General features: G+C 40.7%; 1 protein-coding gene across 2 annotated transcripts in view; it reads right to left on the reverse strand.

Moving 5' to 3' along the window:
- PLPPR1 (phospholipid phosphatase related 1) overlaps positions 1-22,797 on the reverse strand; it is a 119,552-nt gene that overhangs the window by 47,511 nt on the left and 49,244 nt on the right. For both annotated transcript variants that reach the window (XM_059493014.1, XM_059493015.1), the window contains exon 2: positions 14,577-14,684. In XM_059493014.1, the coding sequence (XP_059348997.1) occupies positions 14,577-14,639 (63 nt within the window). In that variant the 5' untranslated portion in view covers positions 14,640-14,684. The remainder of the gene's footprint in view (positions 1-14,576; positions 14,685-22,797) is intronic.

Raw genomic sequence — 22,797 nt, forward strand, 5'->3', positions numbered from 1 at the left:
ATGTCTGATTGTGCTGATTTCCCAAAAGTGAATTAAAAACTTTCCCAGGCACTTCTTTCCTTATGTGTTTATGCTTGGTGGGACTCCATTTCACTGTTCTCTTGATTAGTGCTCCTTCTGTTCACACCATGCTGGGTCCTTTGCTTAGTCCTCGTCCTTTACTGGTCCTGCCAACCTTTTCCTTCACTTCCTCACGTGATCCTTAGTCACTATTGCCACTCCCATCACTCTTAATTTAAACTCTCCTCTCCAGGTTGGCCAGGCTGCTGGCAAAGCTGCTTTTGTTCCATTTGGTCAGGCCGATTGCCTTCTAAGCAGTCCAGATCCTCAAAGAGAGTCCCATGGATGCAGAAGCCAAATCCTGCTGCTGACATCAGCTGGACAAACACACGTATGGGTCATTCACTTACAACCTGGCAATCCTTGGTGATCCTTCTGGGTCCCTTCTAACTCAGGCTATTCTGTGATCTGTGATCTCAAATGGTGACTCATCAGATCCACCCAGTCCTCTTCAGACCCTCCTCCTCCTCCTCCTCACCAGCAGCATCAAGGAAAGCTGGGGGGCCTTCACTCTCTGCAGGTAGAGAATTTCTCAACACCACCACTCACTGTTTTCTCTTGCCACATGGCTCAGGTTCAGTTGGTTCAGGTACTTTCCTGTGCAGGGCTCTCATCCAGGGAGCTGCCTTGGCACTGAACCACTTCAGATCTGCATGTGGAACAGGGGTCTGCCCCCCAAAGGCCAGAATCCACCATCTTATAACCTTCATCATCACTGGAGTTTCCACTTTCCAACCCAGGTAAACAGAGACTCTATCTGTTCTCCCGCTGCAGGTTCAGGGTTTGCAAACTGCAGCAGATCTGGGGAACCTGTGCCAGTGTCTCACTTGACCCTCCTTGTTCTGGACTCAGGATCTCCAAGCTCAGAGTCCCCTTGGGTCAGGAGCAGCTGGCAGACCTGACTAGAGGCTACTGCTAGCAGACATGGGCTCATCCAGCTGTCCTCACTGGCACACTGATGTTCCTCCAAGATTGTCCAGGACTCCCCTGACAACCCATAAGAGTTCCCAGAAGACCAAGAAAGTCTCAGAGGAGAGTGGAGATACTGCTATGTCATTGGCTGTGTCTGCCAAACAGGGAAAAACTGCAGATTTTCAAGTGCTAGGTGCTGTATTTTTTACTTTTACTTTTTATGTCAACTACTGAAGATATTGGTTGACATAAACAAAATTACAGATATCATAAGAAAGCTGTAAAACTCCCTGACATTGGAATTATGTGTATCAGCAATTTGCAAGGGTTTTTTCCTATTTAAAAAACCCCAAAAACAACAATAACAACAAAAAACCCCAAACCTTAGGAAAAAAAATCTGTAACAAACTAGTAAGCAGACTGACACTCCCTCTGACCAGAGGTTGTAGCAACACCACGGCAGAGACAATGATACAACAATCCTGTTTCAAACCCTTCTCTAGCTGTCTCCTGGTTATGGCAGATGTTCAGAGCCCAGCTGCCAGGACAGGGCTCACAACTGCCTGGCTTTCTTTTGGTGAGGGATGTCACTCTCCTGGGTGCAAGGGTTGCTTGGGCTGGGGACAGTGCAGCTCTTTTTTCTTCCTTAGATCAGCTCAGTATTCTCTTAACAGCTGTGAAGCACTTTGATGTCTGTAGACAGAGGTATCTCCAGTGGCACTGGCACACAAACAAATCAGTGTAATTGCACTGAGAGAGGTGCAGAGAAGGTGATGAGAAAATGGTCAGCACAGGCACTGAAATAGCCTTGCTGGATTTTTGATTTTCATGTCAGGACAGCAGACAAGTGGAAAAGCCCCCAGGGAATGCAGGGCAGGACCCCTGTGTTGCAGGTGTGGCAGGTACCACAACCCTCAGTGCACAGACAGAGTCACAGGGGCTCCCTGCTCTCCTGCCCCTCCCTCTGTTGCAGAGCTTTGGGATTTCTGCTTGCTGATGCTGCTCTCCATCCCATCCTAATCCTATTGGAATGAAACATGCTGGAACCCAAATTTAATTTAGGGGCAAAAAAAATTACTGGGAGAGATCTTTCAACTCCAAAGTTTCCAGGCTACTTTTTTCTTCTGAAATGCCATGTGCTTTTCTGATGGTGTCTCCAAGCAGCTGATGTGGCTTAAAGTGCAAAGCAGAGAACCTGCAACGCTGCCTGCCCAGTTTGCTCTCCCTGCTAACATCAAGTAATGAAGCCCTCAGAATAGCACATGGGGCCTCTCCTAGAAGCAAAAGCCTTCCTGTACAAACCAGAAATGCAGCTCCCTCACTTCCCTTTTAGTCTGCAACATCTTGCAGAAGCCTTAAAGGTGGTAATACCTTGCAGGCACAGATGTAGTATGTTTTTGGGGTTTGTATTAACACACAACAATGAATCTTAAAAATCCAGCATAGTCAGTTCTTTCCTAAGTGAACTAATTGGGCAACATGGGATCTACTACTGGAGCTTCAGTAAGTATAATATATCAAAATTTATGCTAAAAAATTAAATTCCAGTATTTTCTGATGGAAATTCCTGATGTGTTTTTATTTAGTTATTTTGTGCTCCAATACCTATGTGATGAACTGCTGTGTCCAGTGAAAGCCAAGGCACTGCAGAATTCATGAGTAGGAGAGAGAAAATCAAATCCAGCCTTACTCTATCAACACTGACTTTATCATGTCCTCAGTTGTTTGTCCTGCTGCCTTATTCTACCAGGTATAAAAGCTTTCCATCTGCACTGACAACCTTGGAGCTGGGGAAGCTCTGAATCTTTGTCATTCACAGAGCAGCATTTATTAAAATTCATAATACCTGTACGTGCTTCCAGATCCCTACTATTTAATAGAGTAGAGCAGGTTCACAGTCATTAGACATTGATAAATGCAGCACTTACTGCCAGAAAAACCTATCTGTTGATACCAAGATTGCAGGACTCTTAGACCAACCATAAAAGTCAAATAGAGACAATGTTTTAAATTAAACAGAAAACAGTCAAAGACATTTTACTTCACAGTCTTATTAATATGTATAACGCAATATGAAATCCGTTTTATTTGCCTTTAACATTTTCCCAGCTGAACAGGAAGCTTTAAAAAAAAACAATTACTACTTTGAATCTCCTCTGCTGCATGCAAGTCATGTTGTAACTGAGTACTTTAGTGCAAAAATATCTGAGTCCTTTAGTGCAATTCTTTATCACCGGCAAGCAGTCATATAAAAAAATTAATAATGACTGCTTCATTTTTCGGAACTTGTAATCATTTTGCTTTGCAATTTTGAATGCAAGGTAAGGAAGAAGACCTGTGGTTTGAAAACTTTCATGAAATCCAAGTTCTGGTGCTCACTTTTCCCCCTTTCACTTGAAGATACCATTCTCTTTTCAATGTTATCCCTGTCAAAACAAAGGGAAATATTCAAAGCTATTTGCTATGGCTATTTTTCATGACAAGGTTTGAATATAATTCAAAAGTAGTCATGTCTGAACCCAGATTTGACATCACTGATCATCCTCTAGATGCTCATTTAACAAGTCTCCACAAACACTAAGGGCAGTTTAATTCCTTCTTACCAAACCAAGTGTTGCTAAACCAGGGCCTGGCAGCAGGAGTCACACATGGCTTTTATAGGGAGCTCTTATTACCCTGATACTGCATCCTGAAGTGATTTCCACTGCACTCTTTCTCATACTGTCCACTCTTCAGCTCCCTATAAAAGCTGTGTGTGTGCAGCTCAGTGGGTTCACAAGACAGAGTGAGGAGCCAAGGCTTGAACAGGAATGTTTCTCCAGCATGCTGGTTCTAAAATATTGAATGTGGACAAGGAAATCTGTGTGCTGACTACTGGTAATCACTACATTTTCATACTGGGCATGCCAATACCGAGGTGAAGTTCCTGCAAGAAAACAGGACTGGGCAGGCAAAATGGGATTCCAAATTTACACAGCTCTAAAAGTCAAAAAGGAAGATTTTTTTACTTGATTAATTTCTTTATTGCTTTCTGCTACCCATTCTCTTATTTTGTTGCATCCTCCATTCTCCTTATTCTGTCATCAGGCCTAGATTCCTTTTCTTTCACACCAGGTTGCATCACTTTATTAGAAAGAATATTAGGACAAGTGTTTTCCTATGAGGATACTCAAAACCTAACCAGGCTACCTGTAAGAAAATCAGAAAACTCATCTGGACAACACCCAAAGGAACTTCCCTCAGCTGCTGCTTTTCTGAGCTACATCATGCCCAGACACCCACAGAGAACCCTTCCCACCTAAATAATTCTATGAGTCTATGACATTTCTTTTTAACTCAAAGGAGTAAAGCCTTGGGTTTATTATTTACTTGGTTGACCCTGGCTGTCTTTCTTGTCCAAACACAACCAGTCTGAGTTTTTGCAAGTCCCAAACTGCTTTACTCCTTCTACAGCAATATATTTTCAATAGGAATGAAAAAACCTGAAGCACAGCATGTTAAACCAATGGTGGTATTTATTCACGTGACAACACATTTATACCATGTATAAACCACCTCTATTTCCACAATTTGATCAGTTTGAGAGTTTCAGTATGTTCCCCACCACTGTAACAGAGCTGAACTGATTTTTGCTTTGGCTGGTTTAAATAGGATCATAAAGATCCTTGATGACTACTGACCTAGCTAGCTACAAGTCAAATATTAGCACAACTAAAATTCATAAAAGTACAATCTGATATGCAATCTATTTGAAAAGTAAATTCACTTCATTATAACTGGAATCTTACATTGGTCAGGCTCGAATAAGAAACTAGACTGCATTAATGCAGTACATCTACAGATATTTTTGCTGTAATTTTATAAAAAAATGCAGTGTTGAGACTACAGTAAATCAAATGGAAACTTAATCAATAGTTCCACTGCAAAAAAGAAACACAAACTATTTTAAAGTTCTAACCTTATTCTCTCCATGAAGCATGCACAACTCACAAAAAGTTTTGAGAAACCAAGCAGCCTGTTATATATGGTGTAAACTAAATAAAGGTGATATTAAGTCAATAATGATGTACATCTGCACATAATAATCACACACTGAATTTCTGTGCTTTAGTGAAGTATGTAACAGGTATTGATACAGGATTAGCATTATTATTAGAGCTCCTGCCAGGTATACAAAGTCTAAACTCCAAAGTCTCAATGAACATTTGATTCTGGAGATAGACAGGCAGCATTGAATAGGTGGCAGAAGGAAACACAGGAAAAATTTGACCATTATAATGGTCCATTTGACCATTATATACCAGGTGTAGCTATCCTTTAAGTCACAGGATGAACTATACTGAACTCATGAGAAAACTGACAGCAACCCCAGCAATAACTGCATCATTATTTCCAATTGCTTTAATCTTATTGCAGCATATTTTTCATAGGCCTCATCAACAATTACTCTAGAATCAAAAAAAGTTAATAATGCCCTAGAACTGCAAAAACTTAACAAATTATTCAAATGCATTTTAAACCCATCCTGTTACATGGTTTCTTCCATTCATCTGCTCTTGTGTTTAGGTCATAAAGGAACTGGTAAGAGAAAGAAGTGCACAGCAGATTTTGGAGTATGTTTTAATCTTTTAGGCTCTTTGCACTGACCCTCTGCAAACAAGCAGAATCTCTGCTGGCAGAGACCACAGCTACTCTTGGCACTCTCAGGATGTGCAGTGTGATGCAGATCTTATTTTCAGTGGTTGCTGTAAACATGCCACTCAAAAGTAAGAGTTACACACCATTATGAGCCCTCATTTGGTTTCCTGAACTGTGAAACAACTCTTTAAAAATCAACTTTGTTCTCAGTAAAATATGGATCAACCATGCACCTAAAAACCATTTCTAAAAGTCTATTTGCAGCAGAAATCTTGACCAATAGATCACTCTGTTCCAAGACAAAGGTACATCTTAACTCCCGATTCTTTACCTTAAAACTGGAGTGTTTTAAAACTAGCACAATTTATCATTGTGAATTTATACGGATATCCTAAATCTGACCCTAGTCCGAACTTCTGAATCAGAAATATTATTTTAGGCATGGCATCAAGCTGAAAGATAATCCATGAAGGCTCATGAACTCTACAACTGAGGGTCAGTCTGTTACCATTGTTATAAGCACACACCATCATGAGTAATAATTTCATGTGTGTTAAGACCTGAGTGCCCATTTAGCGTCCTGTGCAACAATTCTCAAAGCATCATTTCTACTGTCTCACTCATTTCCTGCAAACACATCCATATTGATCCATTTTCATTCAGTCTCTTCAATAGCTCCACTGAGCAGTAGCCACAGTTGTGATAAAATTATGTGTGCAAGCCTACCTGTGTAAAAAGCATTTGCTCTTACTTCAGGAACGGGGTCTGCAAACTGCTTGGCTCTATATCCACCATCTCATAGAAATTCCTGGTGAAATACACCAGTGAAAGAAACACATCAGAGAAGAATTGTTTATTGCAAAAATGCTGGGATGTGGGAATGGGCTGAGAAGAAGCACCAGGTGCCCCTTCAGAATGCCCCAGGAATTACAAAATAGATCATGAAACCTGAGGTGCACTGGGCAAGCAAGTTAGAAATACAGAAACATAAAGTATCATTTCTCCAGAAAGATTTTTTTGTTGTTGCCACATTCTGCTGCATTCATAATAGATTTATTTATTTCATGTCACTCAGGTACTGGCAACTGGATTATCCATTTGTGCTTTAGAGGGAGAAGATCTCACAATTCAGAAACTATTTGCTACCCACAGAAAGGCACCCAAATGTTGCCAGAAGCTTGGAGAAGTTCTGCGTTGATGCAGAACCTTAGGTTTGTACAGGATGCACAAGGCTTGGCAGACCAGTTCCTAAAGCTGGTATTAAAACTCAGTTGGAATGTCTAGAGAGCAAAAAATGCCAATATGTTTTCAAAGCTAAATCACTGAAACAAACTTGTTAGTCATAAGGCTGATGTTAAGGATTTCACCCTTGAAACACTGCTGAAACAAACTCCTCCTTTTCAATGTCTGAAGTGGCTGGTCTGGAACCAGAAATCAGGTCCTGATGAAACTGGGCATGATGCTTGAAAACACCTATTCCACTTTAAAAAATTCTCCTGATGTCAAAGCCACTGTCAAAAAGTTGGGATGGGTTTGATATTTCATAATATGCTTTAAGCATGTTCTTTTGCTCCTGCATTTTTCATGTCATTCCCACTGATCAGCTCTGGAAAGGCTTGACTCTTGTACTTATGGTTACTTAGACTGCATTTGTGAGTCCCTGCAGATTCCTTTCCACTCTGTTTAGACTTCATGCAAATTATCATGATAAGCAAGTGCAGGAATATTCCTAAAGACCAAAAGAGCAACAAAAAAGTTTATTCACAGATGCAGACCAGAGGAAATGGTGCAGCTGTATCACAGAGCAGTCAATAATTTGATATTGCACTGCACCTTCCTTGGTCTGCAAATTTGCATGTATCTGAGCAAATAATTAGCTCTATGTTGTGTGCTTGGGAAAGAAAACATGAAAATCCCTTAGGTTTTTGAAGTAGGCAAAGAAACAAAAGTTAATGCATTAAGGACTTTACAGCAATATCCATGAAACTAAAACCTAAGTATACTTTTGAAAAGAGAGGAGGGACAAAAGGGCAGTTACGTATTGTGCCCTGTATATTTTCACATTGGTATTTTAAGCCTAGTTAAAGCAGCTCAGTAATTATTGGAAATACCTTCCAGCTTAGAAAGCCTCAGATATTGTTTGCAGACTTCTGCACACACAGAACACCTTCATGAACAGTGCCTGGTTCATAACCCCTTTTCTCAAAGACTTACATAAACTTTCTGATCAGTAGTTTTTCTAGCAAAAAACCATGGAGTTTAACTAACAAATGGGGAAAATGCATTTGTACTTCAGAACCAGAGCAAATCCAACCTCTCTAACTGCTAAGTATTTAAAAAAATCTGTACAATTCCTTCTCTTAGAAACCTGAATAAACAGAGCAACATTATAAATTACAGTAGCACTCAAAAGTGTTGGCTAGCTTCAAGGCAGAATGTAAACAGGTAAAGCAATTTTTTCACAGCATTCTCCTCTACTTCCAAATGCATTTCTTTATTATTCATAAAGATACAGAACTTTTGGTACCTTTAATCCCTTCCTGGAAAAGTCCACCAGATCCATTGGTGGAAACCCAAAGATGTTATTCAGGTTTCAAATGGATTATTTGCAATGGGAAGTTTTCAGAATAAAGGGAAGGATAAAAAAAGGCTTCATGTGTCTTCAAGCAGGAATACAAGCCTTCTTTAACTTATGTTTAAAAGAAAAATTCAGTAAAGCACCTAAACTCTCATGGCAATCCCTTATTGTTAATTTTAATAGGTCCTCAAGAAGCTAAGGAGAATCAAATAATAATCAGATTTATTTCACAGTGCCTATTTTGGCCAAGAGTCATTTGTGCTCTCTGCCTAATTGTGAAGCACTTTGAAGGATTTTTTATAGTCAGGTAATATGAAAGCTGCTTAGCAATTCAACAAAACTAATCCAATGTTGAAGAGACACCTATTTACTGAGATTAAGCCAATTCTACAATATGGAGTTATCCAGTCCCCGGAACAAAGGAGGTGTGTGGGGACAAAGAATGCTGAGGAATGAGTGGCAAATGGAGAACATAAAGAGATTTTTAGAAAGAGAGAGATGGATACATATGCTGGGTGAATAAAATCAGAAACAATGAATCCCAGGACACAGAAGTGTCTGAAGCACAGGGATTTATGCAGAAACATCACCCTTTGCACAGCCTCTGTCAGCACGGATTCTCACAGCCTAAGTGGGCATCCAGTGACAGGCAGTTTGTACAACATCAGCACATGACACATCCCCGGGGCACTTTGTCCTCACAGCATCCCAGTGGGGCAGCACAGCACATCCAGGCACGGCATGGATGGAGGAGGAAGGAACAGAGCCACTGAGGGGTGCAGCTCGTTCCAAGCTTGTTCACCTTGGGATGCTTTTCCAGTTAAAGGTTATGTCAAATTCGGATGGGATTTGTTTTGCACTCTCTAGGAGAACTGGACATTATCTTGACAAAACCACTGTATTTTAAATATCCAAAGTTGCAATCTAATATCTCTATGTCATTTATGTAATTTTAATATCATTAAAGGCCTAAACAACCAGCAAGCTTTTATGAGAGAAATTACTCTTTTTTAAAAATAAGCAAATAAAAAGTCACTTCCAATATATTCAATGTCTTACAAATGTAACTTTGAGGACTACAGCAAATGTAAGAAGTCATTTCACACTCCTCAAATACTGCTAAAAATTAGAGGGCACCAGCCACTACACCCAAATGTACAAAACCTTTTTAATTTTCAGAACACCTAACCAAGAAGTTATAATAAAACAAGTGCCACATATGTCACAAATGTTCTAAATTCACTGATTTTTTCACAGCTCCCCAAGCCCTGCTGTGATGCTGATGACAAACAGAAGTTCAAGAGGCACTTGTCTCACTTACACAAATGATTTCAGTATTGCAGAAATTCTCCTGCTACTCGGTAGTTCAGCTGTTAGCTTGACTACACAAAGTACTGACATGAAGATGTATGTGGGCAAGGAAGAAGAATGCTTTCCTTCAGTGCCTCTGTAAGTTGAAACTTTTTTTTAAAATTACATTTGAACTGATATTTGAAGATGATCCAATCTGTCCAAACATAAAATAGCCGAAAGTAAAGGAAAATGTACCCCACCGCAGAAACAGAAATCCTGTGAGGTTACAGCATACTTGCAGTTCAAATCCAAGTTTGTACCAAAATAAATGTAAGACTGGAACTTTTTATTTTTCAGATTTTTTATTTTATTCATTTGGAGGAAGGGGAGAAGATATTTTCTGTGTGAAATCCTCAGCCTTTTGCAATGTCCTATATATTGGGCTGTCAAAAAGAAACACTTTCCACTCTGCCTGCAAAAGCTTTCCTGAGGGCAGAATAATGGATTAAGTGTGAAAAAGTGGGATCTTCAGATTACAGAGTTTAAAGATGCCCAATGTTTTAAGTTATAATGGTGTTACATTACCTATTACCTATTACCTATTACCTTGTCAAAGTCAGCATTACAATAATCCACAATGAATCACAATGAAGAATATACATCAGTCATATATCAAAGCCTTTTGGTTACTCTTTGATCAATTTAAGACAATTTAATTAAATCTGGTTCCAGAAAATTTTAGTGTTTTCCTGGGCAAAGAAACACCTCAGATGTGCCCAACTCCTTCAGGAGTAACTGCACTTGAAAATAAATCCTTATATAACTCCCTGAAACCCCTCAAGCCCTCAGGCCAGGGCCTGCAGTGTGAGGAGGAGGAAAAATGAAGTAGAAAATGCCTCATCAGCAGAAATCCCAGACCAAATTTCTCCTTTTGTTGCCTAGAGAGCCATTACAGTCCTTACTCTCGTTGAGAAGAGGGTTTTCTTTGCAGAAAGAAAAGGACATTGCTTCTTCAATAACCACCATTCAAACACACACAATGGCTCTGGAGCTGCTCTCACGCCTTCCCCCTGAAGTCATGTGTAGTTGTGGGGATGCTGTTTACTCACAGTATGGAACTTTCCTCCCAACATCTATTTGCTAAACGCAATTATCACATCCCCTTGTGCTTCCTGTCACTAATGATGATGTCAAACAGGCTGCAAAAGCCAGAACAACTCTTAGACCTACCAAATTCAAAGCCACACTGGACCCTCTCCTACAGCTCCCTAGCCTGAGTTTTCTCCTGGAAACCTGATTGCCAAAATGAGATGAACAAAGAGAGGGCAAGAGCACAGAGCACGGAAAACATTGCTGGATGAAGGCCTCAGAGCAGCTCACCAGTCCCACAGGAGGAGGACTGGGATTTGACTGGCATTGCACTTCTCCCATTTCCATCCCTGGCACTGCCCAGACCTCAGGAAATTTAGTCATTCTGACAATTTATTCCTCACCTGCAGAAATCTGGCTGTACTTTCATGTAAAAAATGCATCTGCCAGGTGTGATTGTACCTTTCCTCACCTTCAACCAGCACACATCCTTCCATGGAATGATGGAATGCAGCACTCCCTGGATCAATAGGGTAGCAAAACAATGGCACAGCTGTGCTGAAATGTTGGTACAGGTGCTTTTGACATTGCCCTGTCCCAGCAGGTGAAGGAGGGAGGAGATGCCCCACAAAGAGCTTTGGCCACCATAAGTGGGAAAGGAAGAATGGGATAATTTTCTTCCTGCCATCCCAGACGCTGCCTCTCCTCCTTCCTCTCATGCTTGCCTGCCATCCATGAGACCACTCCAGTGACCAGTCCTGGCTGAGACAGAGTGAAAAATCCCCCCAGAGTAAAAATCCATTTTGAATTAGGTGAAATGTCTAGGAAGGGTGAAAAATCTGTAAGGCCAAAGCTGAAGGGAAAACTGCAGGACAGAGATAGTGAGCAGACAGAGGGAGACAGAGAAAAAAACCAGAAACGATTCAAGGGCAGGCTGCCCTGATCCAGGAATTTTTTTGATAAGGAGGAACTGGCGATAAATGTCACACAGAGTCCATAAGAATTAATATGTATGAACCTATTGTGAAACTGTATGCATATGCATTTGAGAGAGAGATAAAAAGATACCTGAAGTTCTCAGAGGCACACATGCCTTTTTTGAGGAGAGCAATCTCCGCATGCATCCAGTGCTGTAATAAACACACTAAGCTTTACAACTTTTACAAAGTTGTGGGGTTTTCTTCTTTTATCCACAAAATATGGCCGGCAACAAACCCTCACACAGGCTGCTGTGCACCACTGGCATTTGTTGGGACAAACCCAGGGCATATCAAAAGCATCTCTGGCTCCATCCCTGACTCCAGAGGGCTCTGGGGCCTGTGGAGAGGGGGATGTTTGCACTACTATTTAACCTCTGTCTAATGCAAACCGAGCCTCCTGAAGGCTTCTTTCAGTATGCTGTCTGCAAAGGAGGGTAGGGAAAAGGAGAACCTCAGTCTCCTGCATATCCTAGTTAATTGTTTACATGTTTAACAAAATGTACTGCACCAAATCTTCACAAACGTTTGGTGGCAAATGTCAGACTGTAATGACACCTCTTATAATATAATAAAGAATCATCCAGAAAGCTGCCTGCATTATTTGGGAGACGGACTCAGATTTGATAAGTGGATCAAAATTAGTTTAATGATTCCCTATTTAGCCTTTAAATCCACTCATAATGTGACATTGTATTTCCAATTAGGGAATGAAAATGTTGATTAAACATTTCTGTCATTTCAGATTACACATCACATGTTATCTCCTTATTATTAAAACTTTCATATTTTGAACATAAAAAGGAATTTGTAGAGTCAGGCACAGGGTTTAAGTTTTTATAATGAGCCATTCATCTTCAGGTCAGGTTCCATAATAACTAACTGCTACAAGTTAGTTCAGTGGGAGGAAAATTAAATGGAAATTAGAATAGCGGCTGAAGCTGTGTCATATTTGTACAGACTGAAGCATGATGGTATTTAAAGTGCCCAAACTCCTTGTGTCACCTCATTTCTACCTCTGCCCCTACAATTTCATGAAGGCACACTGCAGAGCAGGCAGTTACCAAATAGCTACTGGCAGGGCATCTGACATGACAATCAAGGCTCAGCACTATTTTCTTAAGAGCAAATGACTCAAAACTTTTAATCAGAGGACAAGACTACAGTGGAGGAGACATAGGCCTGGGGAACAGGCCTATGATAAATTTTTACTGAAAAATAAAAAAAAATCAGTAAAATTTCTTTTCCTATTATGTTCAGCTAGCATGGCTGCTGCTGGATTTTTCTCCCACAGAAAAACATTGTCAGGAAAGCAGGCAACATTATTTTTAGCTGTTCTGCTTTTCACAGCAACAGCAAGGTGTCACACTGCTAATCAATTCTCATGGTTGCTTCAAAGCAACAAAAATAGGGTCTGTCCTAACCCAGGTAATCCAGCACAGGGCTTGGTGTCTGGGGCACCTCCTCTGGAAAAAAGGAAAAAAAAACAACACTTTACTTTAGTCTCAAAAGCACAGCAGTGGGAAAAGAACATCTCCAGTGTGCCTTAAGATTTACAGGGACTTTTCAGATGGAATGGCTACTATCAATCATCTCTGCACTCCCAGCAGGAAATTAGATTTCCTGTTGTTTAATGCTACAGTGCTTGACACAAGCCTATGAATTTGTAGTCCCAGTAGTGCTGCATTAAAAATCTGTACTGTGGACAAAGAGGGGAAGAATGCAGTAGAGAGAACATAGTTTCAGACACTACCTCTCTGGTTTTGACTGATTTTTAATTTAATGTTGTGTTTTAATCAGCAAATCAACTATGTGAAAGGACAAGCAATGTACATTTATGGAACAAAAAATCCTCATGACAGTCTTATCTACAGGAGGAACAATTTATGTCACTGTCACAAGCTGCCAACCAGGCCCATCATTCAATTCTTTAGAGGACTAAAAGTCTTCAGAGCTGCTTGTTTAAGCAATACATTTGAGATATCCCATTTCTGATTGTTTTTTTAGGGTGTTTTTCTGACCTCATTTCTGCTTTTCACTCAGTTTTACCCTTTCTTTCTCTAGCTATTAGAATAAAGCAGTGGCCCATTGTCTCCATCAGAACAACAATTAATCCTTTGACAGTTCTGGGCACCTCTCTTATGGAAGGGCTCAAGGGACCTCAGAACTTGGGCCAAAGGGTGAGCATTCCATCCAAGCTACATCAGACAGGTGGTTCTGAAGGTGGTTATTCACAGGCAGTTATCTCCTTTTTGCCATCTAAATCTGATGGAAGCTTTAATCCTCACTGGAAACACAGAGTCACTTTCCTTGCCAGGAAAACTGCCTTATAAGCACCAGCTGAACAATCATGGATTTGAATAATGAATGTTGCCCAGTCTATCAGTATTAGGCTAAGTAAAATAAGAACCACAAACTACCATCTGTATGGATTAAAATAATAAAATAATAAATTAATAAATAAAAATCCCACCACACCAACTGCTTTTAACGAAGACATGGAGCATGAACTGTAGATTCACTGCTGGACAATTCTCAGCCCTTTGTGCCAGCCAAGCTTCTTCATCACACTTAAAGGTCAGGCATGCCTCATCTACATTTTATGTTCCACCTGAACTGAAATCAGAGCTGAGTGTTGCTTCCCAAGCCCATGAACCATCAGACTGTGAGATCAGAAATTTCCTTGAATAAGTTTTAGTCCCTGTGCAGCACCAAGATGGAGAGAGGTCTGAGGAGGATGGGCAATCACCTGCAGCTACTGCCCACCACAGGACTAGCCAGAAAACCAGACAGAGAAGTCTTGGATACACCCTGCCTCTGCCTGTTCTTGCATGCTTGTGCCTGAGATCTGGGTAACTCATGCAGGACTTTTTCAGGGGGATCTGATGGCACCAAGTATGAGCATGGACATCTATGTGATCAACTAAGACAGCATTCTTTGCTACAAATGAAATTGCTAACAAATTACTTGATTCCTGCAGGGAAGAGCTGCCTTCTGTGGTGGCCTGGCAGCTGAATGCTGCACTCACCTCAACAAAGATGAAGCAGGGGATGATGGAATAACTTCTCTGGGTATTGTTTCCTAAAGCCATTTCTCATCACACTTCTTGGGGAGGCACTGTTCAAAACTTTATATCCTGAAAAAGAAAAAGACAGAGGTATTTCAGTATATTTCACGTTTTTGCAAGCTCCAAAATTAGGTTCATAACATAGAGCACTGACCTAACAGACCAAGGACACAGTCTAGTAAGAACTTCAAGGTCTACCTGTGTACAAAACACCCTGAGAAAGCTCTACCCTTACAACACAATAGAATAGACAGACAGAGGTTACAAGATACATCATATACAGAGCCAAGGGTGATAAGGAATACAATAGTTTTCCTTAAATACAATCTACTCCCAAGCAAAAGATTCTTCTTCTGAATTGTAAAATCACATTTTTCAGCCCACTGACCTGCCTACAGTGTGTTTTAAACCAGGAGATTTTGGTAATTGACTTTTAAACTTGCACTTTGACAGATATGCTTACAGTACACTGACTGTACACATGATCAGAATGTTTATCTGTATAAATCTGCTCAAGATGACAGCATGTGTTATGCACAAAACCTCTCTCCCCATAACAAGCAAATGCAATGAAGACCTGGGCTTTTTCTGCAGAGCTTTTCTGTCCTGATATCAATTCATACATTAACACATCAAAATCTACCCACTTAGCGTTTCTTCAGGCTACCGGCTATCTTAATTAACATGACCCTATAACACTGAGCTAAGACACTATTTTTGCATGAAAAGTAGAAGAAACAGAGAAAAGAAGACTAACACAAATTTTACAGACAGTGTCTGTCTTTTTCTGCATGCATGAGGCAACAAATCAAGAAGCTAAATCTGGTTTAAAAGCCTGTACAGGGAGACACAGAGTAGGAGGGGAGCTGGAAAAGCCCAGAGCTGCCAGGTGCAGGATTGCACAAAGCATGAGACACAGGAGAGAATCAAAATCCTCTGCTACCAATTTGGCCCAAGCACAATAAACAGCATCACAGGTTCAGGTGGGTCCAGCCTCACTTGCAACACTCACACAGAAACTCTGCCCTGATGCCAAGCTCCTCCATGCGTCAGGGCCAGGCAGGAGGAGGGAGATGGAACTGATGTATTTTGCAGAGGGTGCTTTGCACAGCATCCTCCTGTGACTCTCTGACCTCACTGGCACCTGGGTGGCAATTCAGGCCTTGGCACATGGAGCCTGTGAGGTTCACAGAGAGGTCAGTGACTTGTCACCAGCTCTCAGCAGGGCTACTGGGAGAAATGCCATGGTCAGCACAAGGGAGCTCACCTGAGGACAGGGTGGAAGAGCTGGATCAGCTGCCAGTGCTTGCCACCTGCACCACAATGCAGGCACTTGTCTCACCACCTGTGAACTGCTTAAGGTGTTCCTGATCTCAGCTCCTCACAGCTTGACCCACAGATGGAAAATACACAATGTATATAGTGGATTTAGGCACAGCAAAGCTACTGTGACTCCAGAGAGGCCACATTCTGTGTCAAGAAGAGCTTCTCAACTGCTAAGCATTGAGAAATACAGTTTCAGGGCAAACAAAACAGGCAGGAATGGCACCTGTGATGTACCTCAGACGCTCCATCTTACACTGTATCCAATTCTAAAATACAAATATTCTCAAAACACCTCATTTTCCAAACAGACTTCAACTTTACATATTAAATAAAATGGGGTTTATCTCAGAGGTTAGTGTCATTGCTTTAAAAAAGACAAGGTAATCCAACCGCATTTGGACCCTGGGAAAAAATTAATAAATCAGCAGCTCATTTTATAACAGAACTTTTAATACCTCCAGCTCTTGTGCCCCGTGCCTTGGCAAACATAGAACCTGGTGGAACAGCAGGTTAAAGAGTCAGAGCAGCCTACAGAGCCTTATTCAATGAAACTTTTCTAAGGTTAGACTAAGGTTAACCAGACTAAGGTTAGAAATAACCAGGATTTTCCATATACAATACTGTAACCCCAAGCTATGCCTTCAGTTGCAGCTCATGTGTGTTCCTAACCAAAACAGAGGGTTGCAAGGCAATCCAAGAATTTAAATACCATTCACAACAGATGACTGAAAGCAACTGAAAAAACTGGCAAAGAAACTGAGGGTTCACAGTCATATAAAACTGCCTGATTTAACACTAGGGGACCCCTGATTTCACAGATGTTTATCACCATGGCTGTTCCTTTAAGTTTATTGTGCACCACTGGTTTAAAAAAACTGCACTGGCTATGGGAAAGCATTTTGCATGCCAGCTTCTCTCCTGTGTGATGACACATTTGTGTCAGGCTGAAGTAGGAAGAGACCAAATTGTTGCATGATCAGCTAATTCCCAGATTGTGGGAAAACCCTCAGCTACCAGTGCTTGGTCTTTTTATCAGGTTTACTTGACAAAAGAGTAAAGGGAAGCAAAGGTGCAGTCCCGGTGGGAGCATCATCTTTTGTCTCTCTTCAGCTGGCAATGAGCCCTCTAGGGATACTGACAGCAAAACACAGATTACAGCAAACCCCAGATGCTTCAGCCTGCAGAGCAGCCAGAGAGAACTCAAGATTTTCACCAAAATTTATTTTACACCTTATTATGGTCCTTTGAGCAAAACTGAGTTCTCTCTTACATAATAAGGTGTAAAAGAAATTGTGGTAAAAATCTTGTTTTCTAATCCAGGCAGACCTTTTCACACTGAACAAACTTTTGGAGTCCAAAGTCTCTGACCAAAGCAATGGCAAATAAAAGCTATAATATCAGCATCAACTTTCTCCATTTATTATTTCTGTTTTTATCAATTTGACTGAATTCCTAAGGAACTCATGTGAGGGAAACTGTAAGAGTCTTTTTGGATCCCACTAGCTGTGACCTTTTCAGGCCTGGTATGTTATCACAGCATGAGAGTAGAACTGGTCAAACCTACTCTAACTAATTAGAATTCACTGTAGAGATATTATTAATAATCTGAAGCTTTGGTATTATGAGATGCTTCCACTCTTAAAACAATATATGTAATTGTAGGATGCCATATATATTTGTGAATTAATTAAAATTAGCTCTCATCTTGTTCAATGTACCTCACCTGTGCATTTTCAGAAAGCCCCATATCTACAGCACAGGAGGTCATTGCCTGGCATCTCCTGGGAGAGCAAGCGGAGGCAGAGAATATAAATAAGTTAATTGAAAGCTGAATGAAAAAGACAGCAAAGAAAAAGAGAATTCAAGCTGAAGAGATTTTTCTTGCTTCAAGGGTCTGTCCAGGGGAATGGGTTTCAGAATGCCCCATTCATGTATATTCTAAAGCCCTTTATGTGAGCATGTGGCAGACAGCAAGGACATATCTAGGACAAACCAGCATTCACTGAGCCTTTACAGTGTGAGTTCCTGCAGCAGCCACAGCACATTCAGCCGCTGTTCTGTGTGATCAGTCATCAAAACAGTTAATTGTGGTCTATTCCTCTGGAGACCCTATGGTCAAACCTATGTTTTTTAAGCCATGTCCTCCATTGGAAGGAAGAGAAGATGAACAATGTATTTCACACATTGCCACAGTGGATGTCTGGGTTTCTGTGGAGAATCCTCAAACCCAGACATGCTAACAGGCCCTGTTCATCACAGTTTTTAACTGCATTTCAGTTAAGCAGAATCAATGCTTGTTTGTTTTGCTGTAGGTCAGAGACCACCAGCCTGAAATCCAGGAGTTGCTACACAAACCACAGCAGCAAAGCCACTGGCACATGTGGGATACCACCTCACAGGAGAATCCCAAATCTTCCTGACCAGGAAAGAGGTGAGGAGGGTAACCACTGCTCATTTGGTACCAGGATGTGATGCAAACACAAAAAAAATGGATTTCTGTCTCTTAGTTTCATGATCGTTTCAGCAGCAGCTAACATGCTTCCAAAACAAGGTGTAAATATTATGTTAGAAGGAACACCAAGTATTTCTGTAACAATGTAAAAGATACTTGAAATACATCAGTATTTCCTTATGCAAATTACTTAAACCTTACGGTAGCAATATGCAGACCTCTGCTGGCAATTGGCTTCAAATTAAAAAGATCTTTACTCTCATTAAAAGATTAATTCTGTCTACAAGTAAAAAAAATCATCAAAACCTCTGCACCATTACATCAACGATCATTTTGCCCAAATGAAACACAAATTGCTTATGTCAAACCCCTGTTCAGTTAAGGAAACAAATTAAAAATAATACTGCTGCTAACAATGATTATCTAGGCTTTGGCAAAGAACTGTATCTTTATAATCACTATATATTATACTATATTATAATCACTATATATTATACTATAATCACTATTATACTTTACAGATCTCACTGTAAAGGGGGGTCCTCTATTTCCTGTGGGGGGAAACAGTTGAAGCAATTTGCCAAACATCACAGAATGACTCAATGTACAGGCTGAAGAAAGACAATTCTTCTCAGACTCCTGTCAGGCGCTCTGTCCACTTGACAACACAATCTGCACTTCAAATGTGCTTGCTAATTCCTGCACAAGAAATTGAACATTTCAGGAATACAGGTTTTCCTGACTGCTTGCTGCTGGAGCCAGCAGAACACACAGTGCAACGTTACAAAACGAGGGTTGATCAAACACGCCCCGAGATGTGACAGCCTCACGTTTTCTCTTTGTAATTTCACCTGCCATGTCCAAAGGCTCCACATTATCCCTGTGCAAGCTCTCCATAAGCATGCCTGCAGTTCTGAACATGTTGCAACAGAAAAACAGAGGGTTAAAATGCCTTCCCCAGAGCTCTCTTCCACATAAATCGAACTGATGCACAAAAAAGGGCCGAAGGAATAAAACGTAAGATTTTACTGCAAAAGGCAGTCAGTAAATTCCAAGTACAGATGTTACTGTTCTCAAAGTAATTGAAACCACAGTGGTGGCATGAATCACTTCAAAAGCCAAACCACATGACAAAAAGCACAAATGGCTTTGTGGCATAACATCTGCTTGCCAGCCTTGCACCCAAACACAAAGCAGACCGCTTGCCTGAAAACAGTAAAACTAAGAAAATAACAATGGTTGCAACAATTACAAGGTACAGACAACTGGCACTCTGTTACCTCAGTGGCTCACAACGCACTAATTTTTCCCTGTGTTGAAAATTGCAAGGCAAGATGTATTCTATCTATTACCATCTGTATGGCAGATAACCTTTGTCAAGTGGGCAGTATGCCTTATCTCTCTCTTTGAGTGATCACAAACACTCCTCCCTCCAGAGGGGACATTGCTGATACCAGGCTATTGAATGTCATTGCATGACTGATAAGAACTACAGCATCCCATTGTGAGATGCTCTGCCCAGAGGGAGGAGCCAAGCATTGCTACCCAGATATAATCTGAAGGTTCTGAAACACCAGCATGGGTTCTCCACTGGATTTCCCAGAGGAACAGCAGCTGTCTCTTCTTCCACTGGATGTTCGGAGGAAGAATACATCCTTCTCTACAGAATCCTGCTCCAATAGAATCACACCTGACACTCCAGGAGGGCTGAAGCCACATTTCCAGTTGGACTGCTACCAACAACCCACAGGGTGTCAGGTTGGGTTCTGACTCTGTCAGTGTTGTTTTAGTGTACTACATTGTTTATTTTATCCTTTTATTTTTCTTCCCTATTAAAGAACTGCTATTTCCTACTCCCATATTTTTGCCTGAGAGCCCCTTAATTTAAAATTTATAGCAATTCAAAGGGGTGGGGAGGGTTTACATTCTCCATTTCAGGGGAGGCTCCTGCCTTCCTCAGCAGGCTCCTGTCTTTCCAAACCAAGACAACCTGCCAAGGAGAAAGTTATCCTTTGGATTATGTTGCCCTTGAGGAAATGTGCCCTACACACAATGGGGCTTGGGAAAAAGGGAAGACACTTATATCATCAAAGAACTCTTAACCCATTTCCTGTGAACTGAGAGGCACAGGGACACCAACACCACAGCCACTAAACCAGTAACATGGTGTGAGACTGGAGAAAATGCCTGTCCAAACCTGAGTGTTTGAGTCATGCTTGATCTTTAGCTGTTAAATGTGAAGTTGTCTAGTGGCAATAAACAAACACACAAATGTTATGTTCAGCAGCTTCAGGCTTCGGCTGGTGGCTGTCTCCAAGGGCACTCCTGTGTGAGCAGCACAATGTCCCACTTTGCCAGAACACTGAAAAGGGGAACTGAACTGGCAAAGCAGAAGCTCAGTTTACTGAATATAGATCTCACCCCAGAATACAATTTATTATCAACTCTCCTGGTTTCTGCCAGGAGAACAATACCATTCAATAGGTATGCCATTCAAATAAATTGCCCTGTCAGTGAAAATGCTCCTTACAGGTGTCTCCACAGGCTCCTGGCCAAAAAACTAATTACATATCACTAATAGCAGCCAAAAAAAGGAATAAAAACAATATGCAAAATAAATCCACACATGTTCACCAATACATAAAAAATATTTTGCAGCATTTAAAGCAGAAAATTTTTTCTTTCTCTGATGAGAATTCTGACTCTTTTCTGCTAGCAGAAGTCACATCTACACATTCAGCACTTGACACAGAACAGTGATACATAAGTAATAGAGTTCACAGCATATCTGAAATTATTTCTGTTAGTAGATAGCCCATCTGGTTATGAAAAAAGCTACATTAATAACTATCTTGATTCCTAAATTCATTATTTTAAAAATGTGTTGCTGAATCCCTGGTGTCAAAGCAGATTTTGATACCTGGAAGAAAGTGATGCCTCAGATTTCAAGGGTTGTTAGGGTTGTTTTCCCTTGTTACCAGCTTCATGTAGAAAATATCCCATGACTGAGTGGCAAATAACAGTACAAAGTCCATGGATAGGCAGACTGATAAGGGTTCTGCACCACTTATATCTTCAAGAGAGTTCAAGTGTTATGTCAGCACAGCAGAGGGCCTCTAACAACATCTTAGTGAGGGGAGGAAAGTGACATTTCAATGCCACAGCTTCTGCCAATAGAATTTTCATTTATACCACTTGGCCAGAATTTTGTAGATGTCAAAGAGAACCCAAACATATCTGAGTGAATAGCAGGTATGTGCATGCTAATATCCAGAAAGCCAAACAAAATGGCCACAAGCCCAGTTCTGAACCCTCTCAAACCCATGGACCTCTCCTTGTCCAGCAGGTCTGGAACCATCATCATGGTTGGTCTGCTCTATTTGGTGAGACACTGAATTCTTTTTGAAATTTTTCACTGTATCACTTACTTGATGTTGTTTTGAATGAAATGCACTGGAATGTGGTGTCACATCAGCAAAACCGCATGAATAAAAGGTTTTACCTGCTGTAGCTGACAATGCTCCTCTCTTTTTTTGCAAAAGGATTAGGGGCACATGATAAATGAAGAAGGAATCTGACTAATTTCATTAGGGAATTCTTTAAGAAAATAACAAGCAGTCTCCAGAAAAAAAAGAAAAAAAAACACTAAGTTTATCTATGCAATTACAACACTGTCCTGCTCCTAACTGTCCTTTAGGTAAAAAAAAAAAAAAAAAAAAAAAAAACCAACAAAAAAACCACCCTAACTGCTCTAGGTCTCATTTCAGCCTTTCAAACTTTAAAGTGAATCTAAATGAAACCCTTGTGGGAAGAAGAAAGACTATTTCTGGCCTCCACCCATCCCACCTGAAGTCACGTCACCATTATTTAGACCAAACACCTTGCGATCTTTTCTGAACAAACAAAAGGCATGTTTCAGGTTGTTTCTTTTACTTCTGACTGGTTAAAACTCCATCCACCTCTAAGGGTATTTAAAGCAATAAAATTGCAGGTGTGGTCAGCAATAATGTAACTCTTCCTGTACATAAAGGATTCTGAATTACAGAGGTAAATTGCATGATCAGTGTAATGGAAATGTAGCGGGATATCATTCCAAAAGTAACATAGCTGAGATCCAGAACTGCAACTCATTGAGTTAATTAGTCATGGGCTTGAGATACAGCTACTCTGTTTATGCTAAATCACCATCTGTAAACTATTCCACGATAGTTCTACATGGACCGTCTCCTTTGTATAACTCACCAAAAAAAAAAATCAACACCATTTCTGATTTGCACCTATAGGCTTGCAAGGTTCTGGCTGGAAACCGAAAATCCCCAAGGTACTTGGGATACTATCATGAAGGGCTTGTGACCAAATTTTACCCTCTGAAACTAGTTCAATTCTGTTTGGTGAGTCCCCATG

This window comes from Ammospiza nelsoni, chromosome Z, assembly GCF_027579445.1.
Source record: "Ammospiza nelsoni isolate bAmmNel1 chromosome Z, bAmmNel1.pri, whole genome shotgun sequence".
Lineage (NCBI taxonomy): Eukaryota > Metazoa > Chordata > Aves > Passeriformes > Passerellidae > Ammospiza > Ammospiza nelsoni.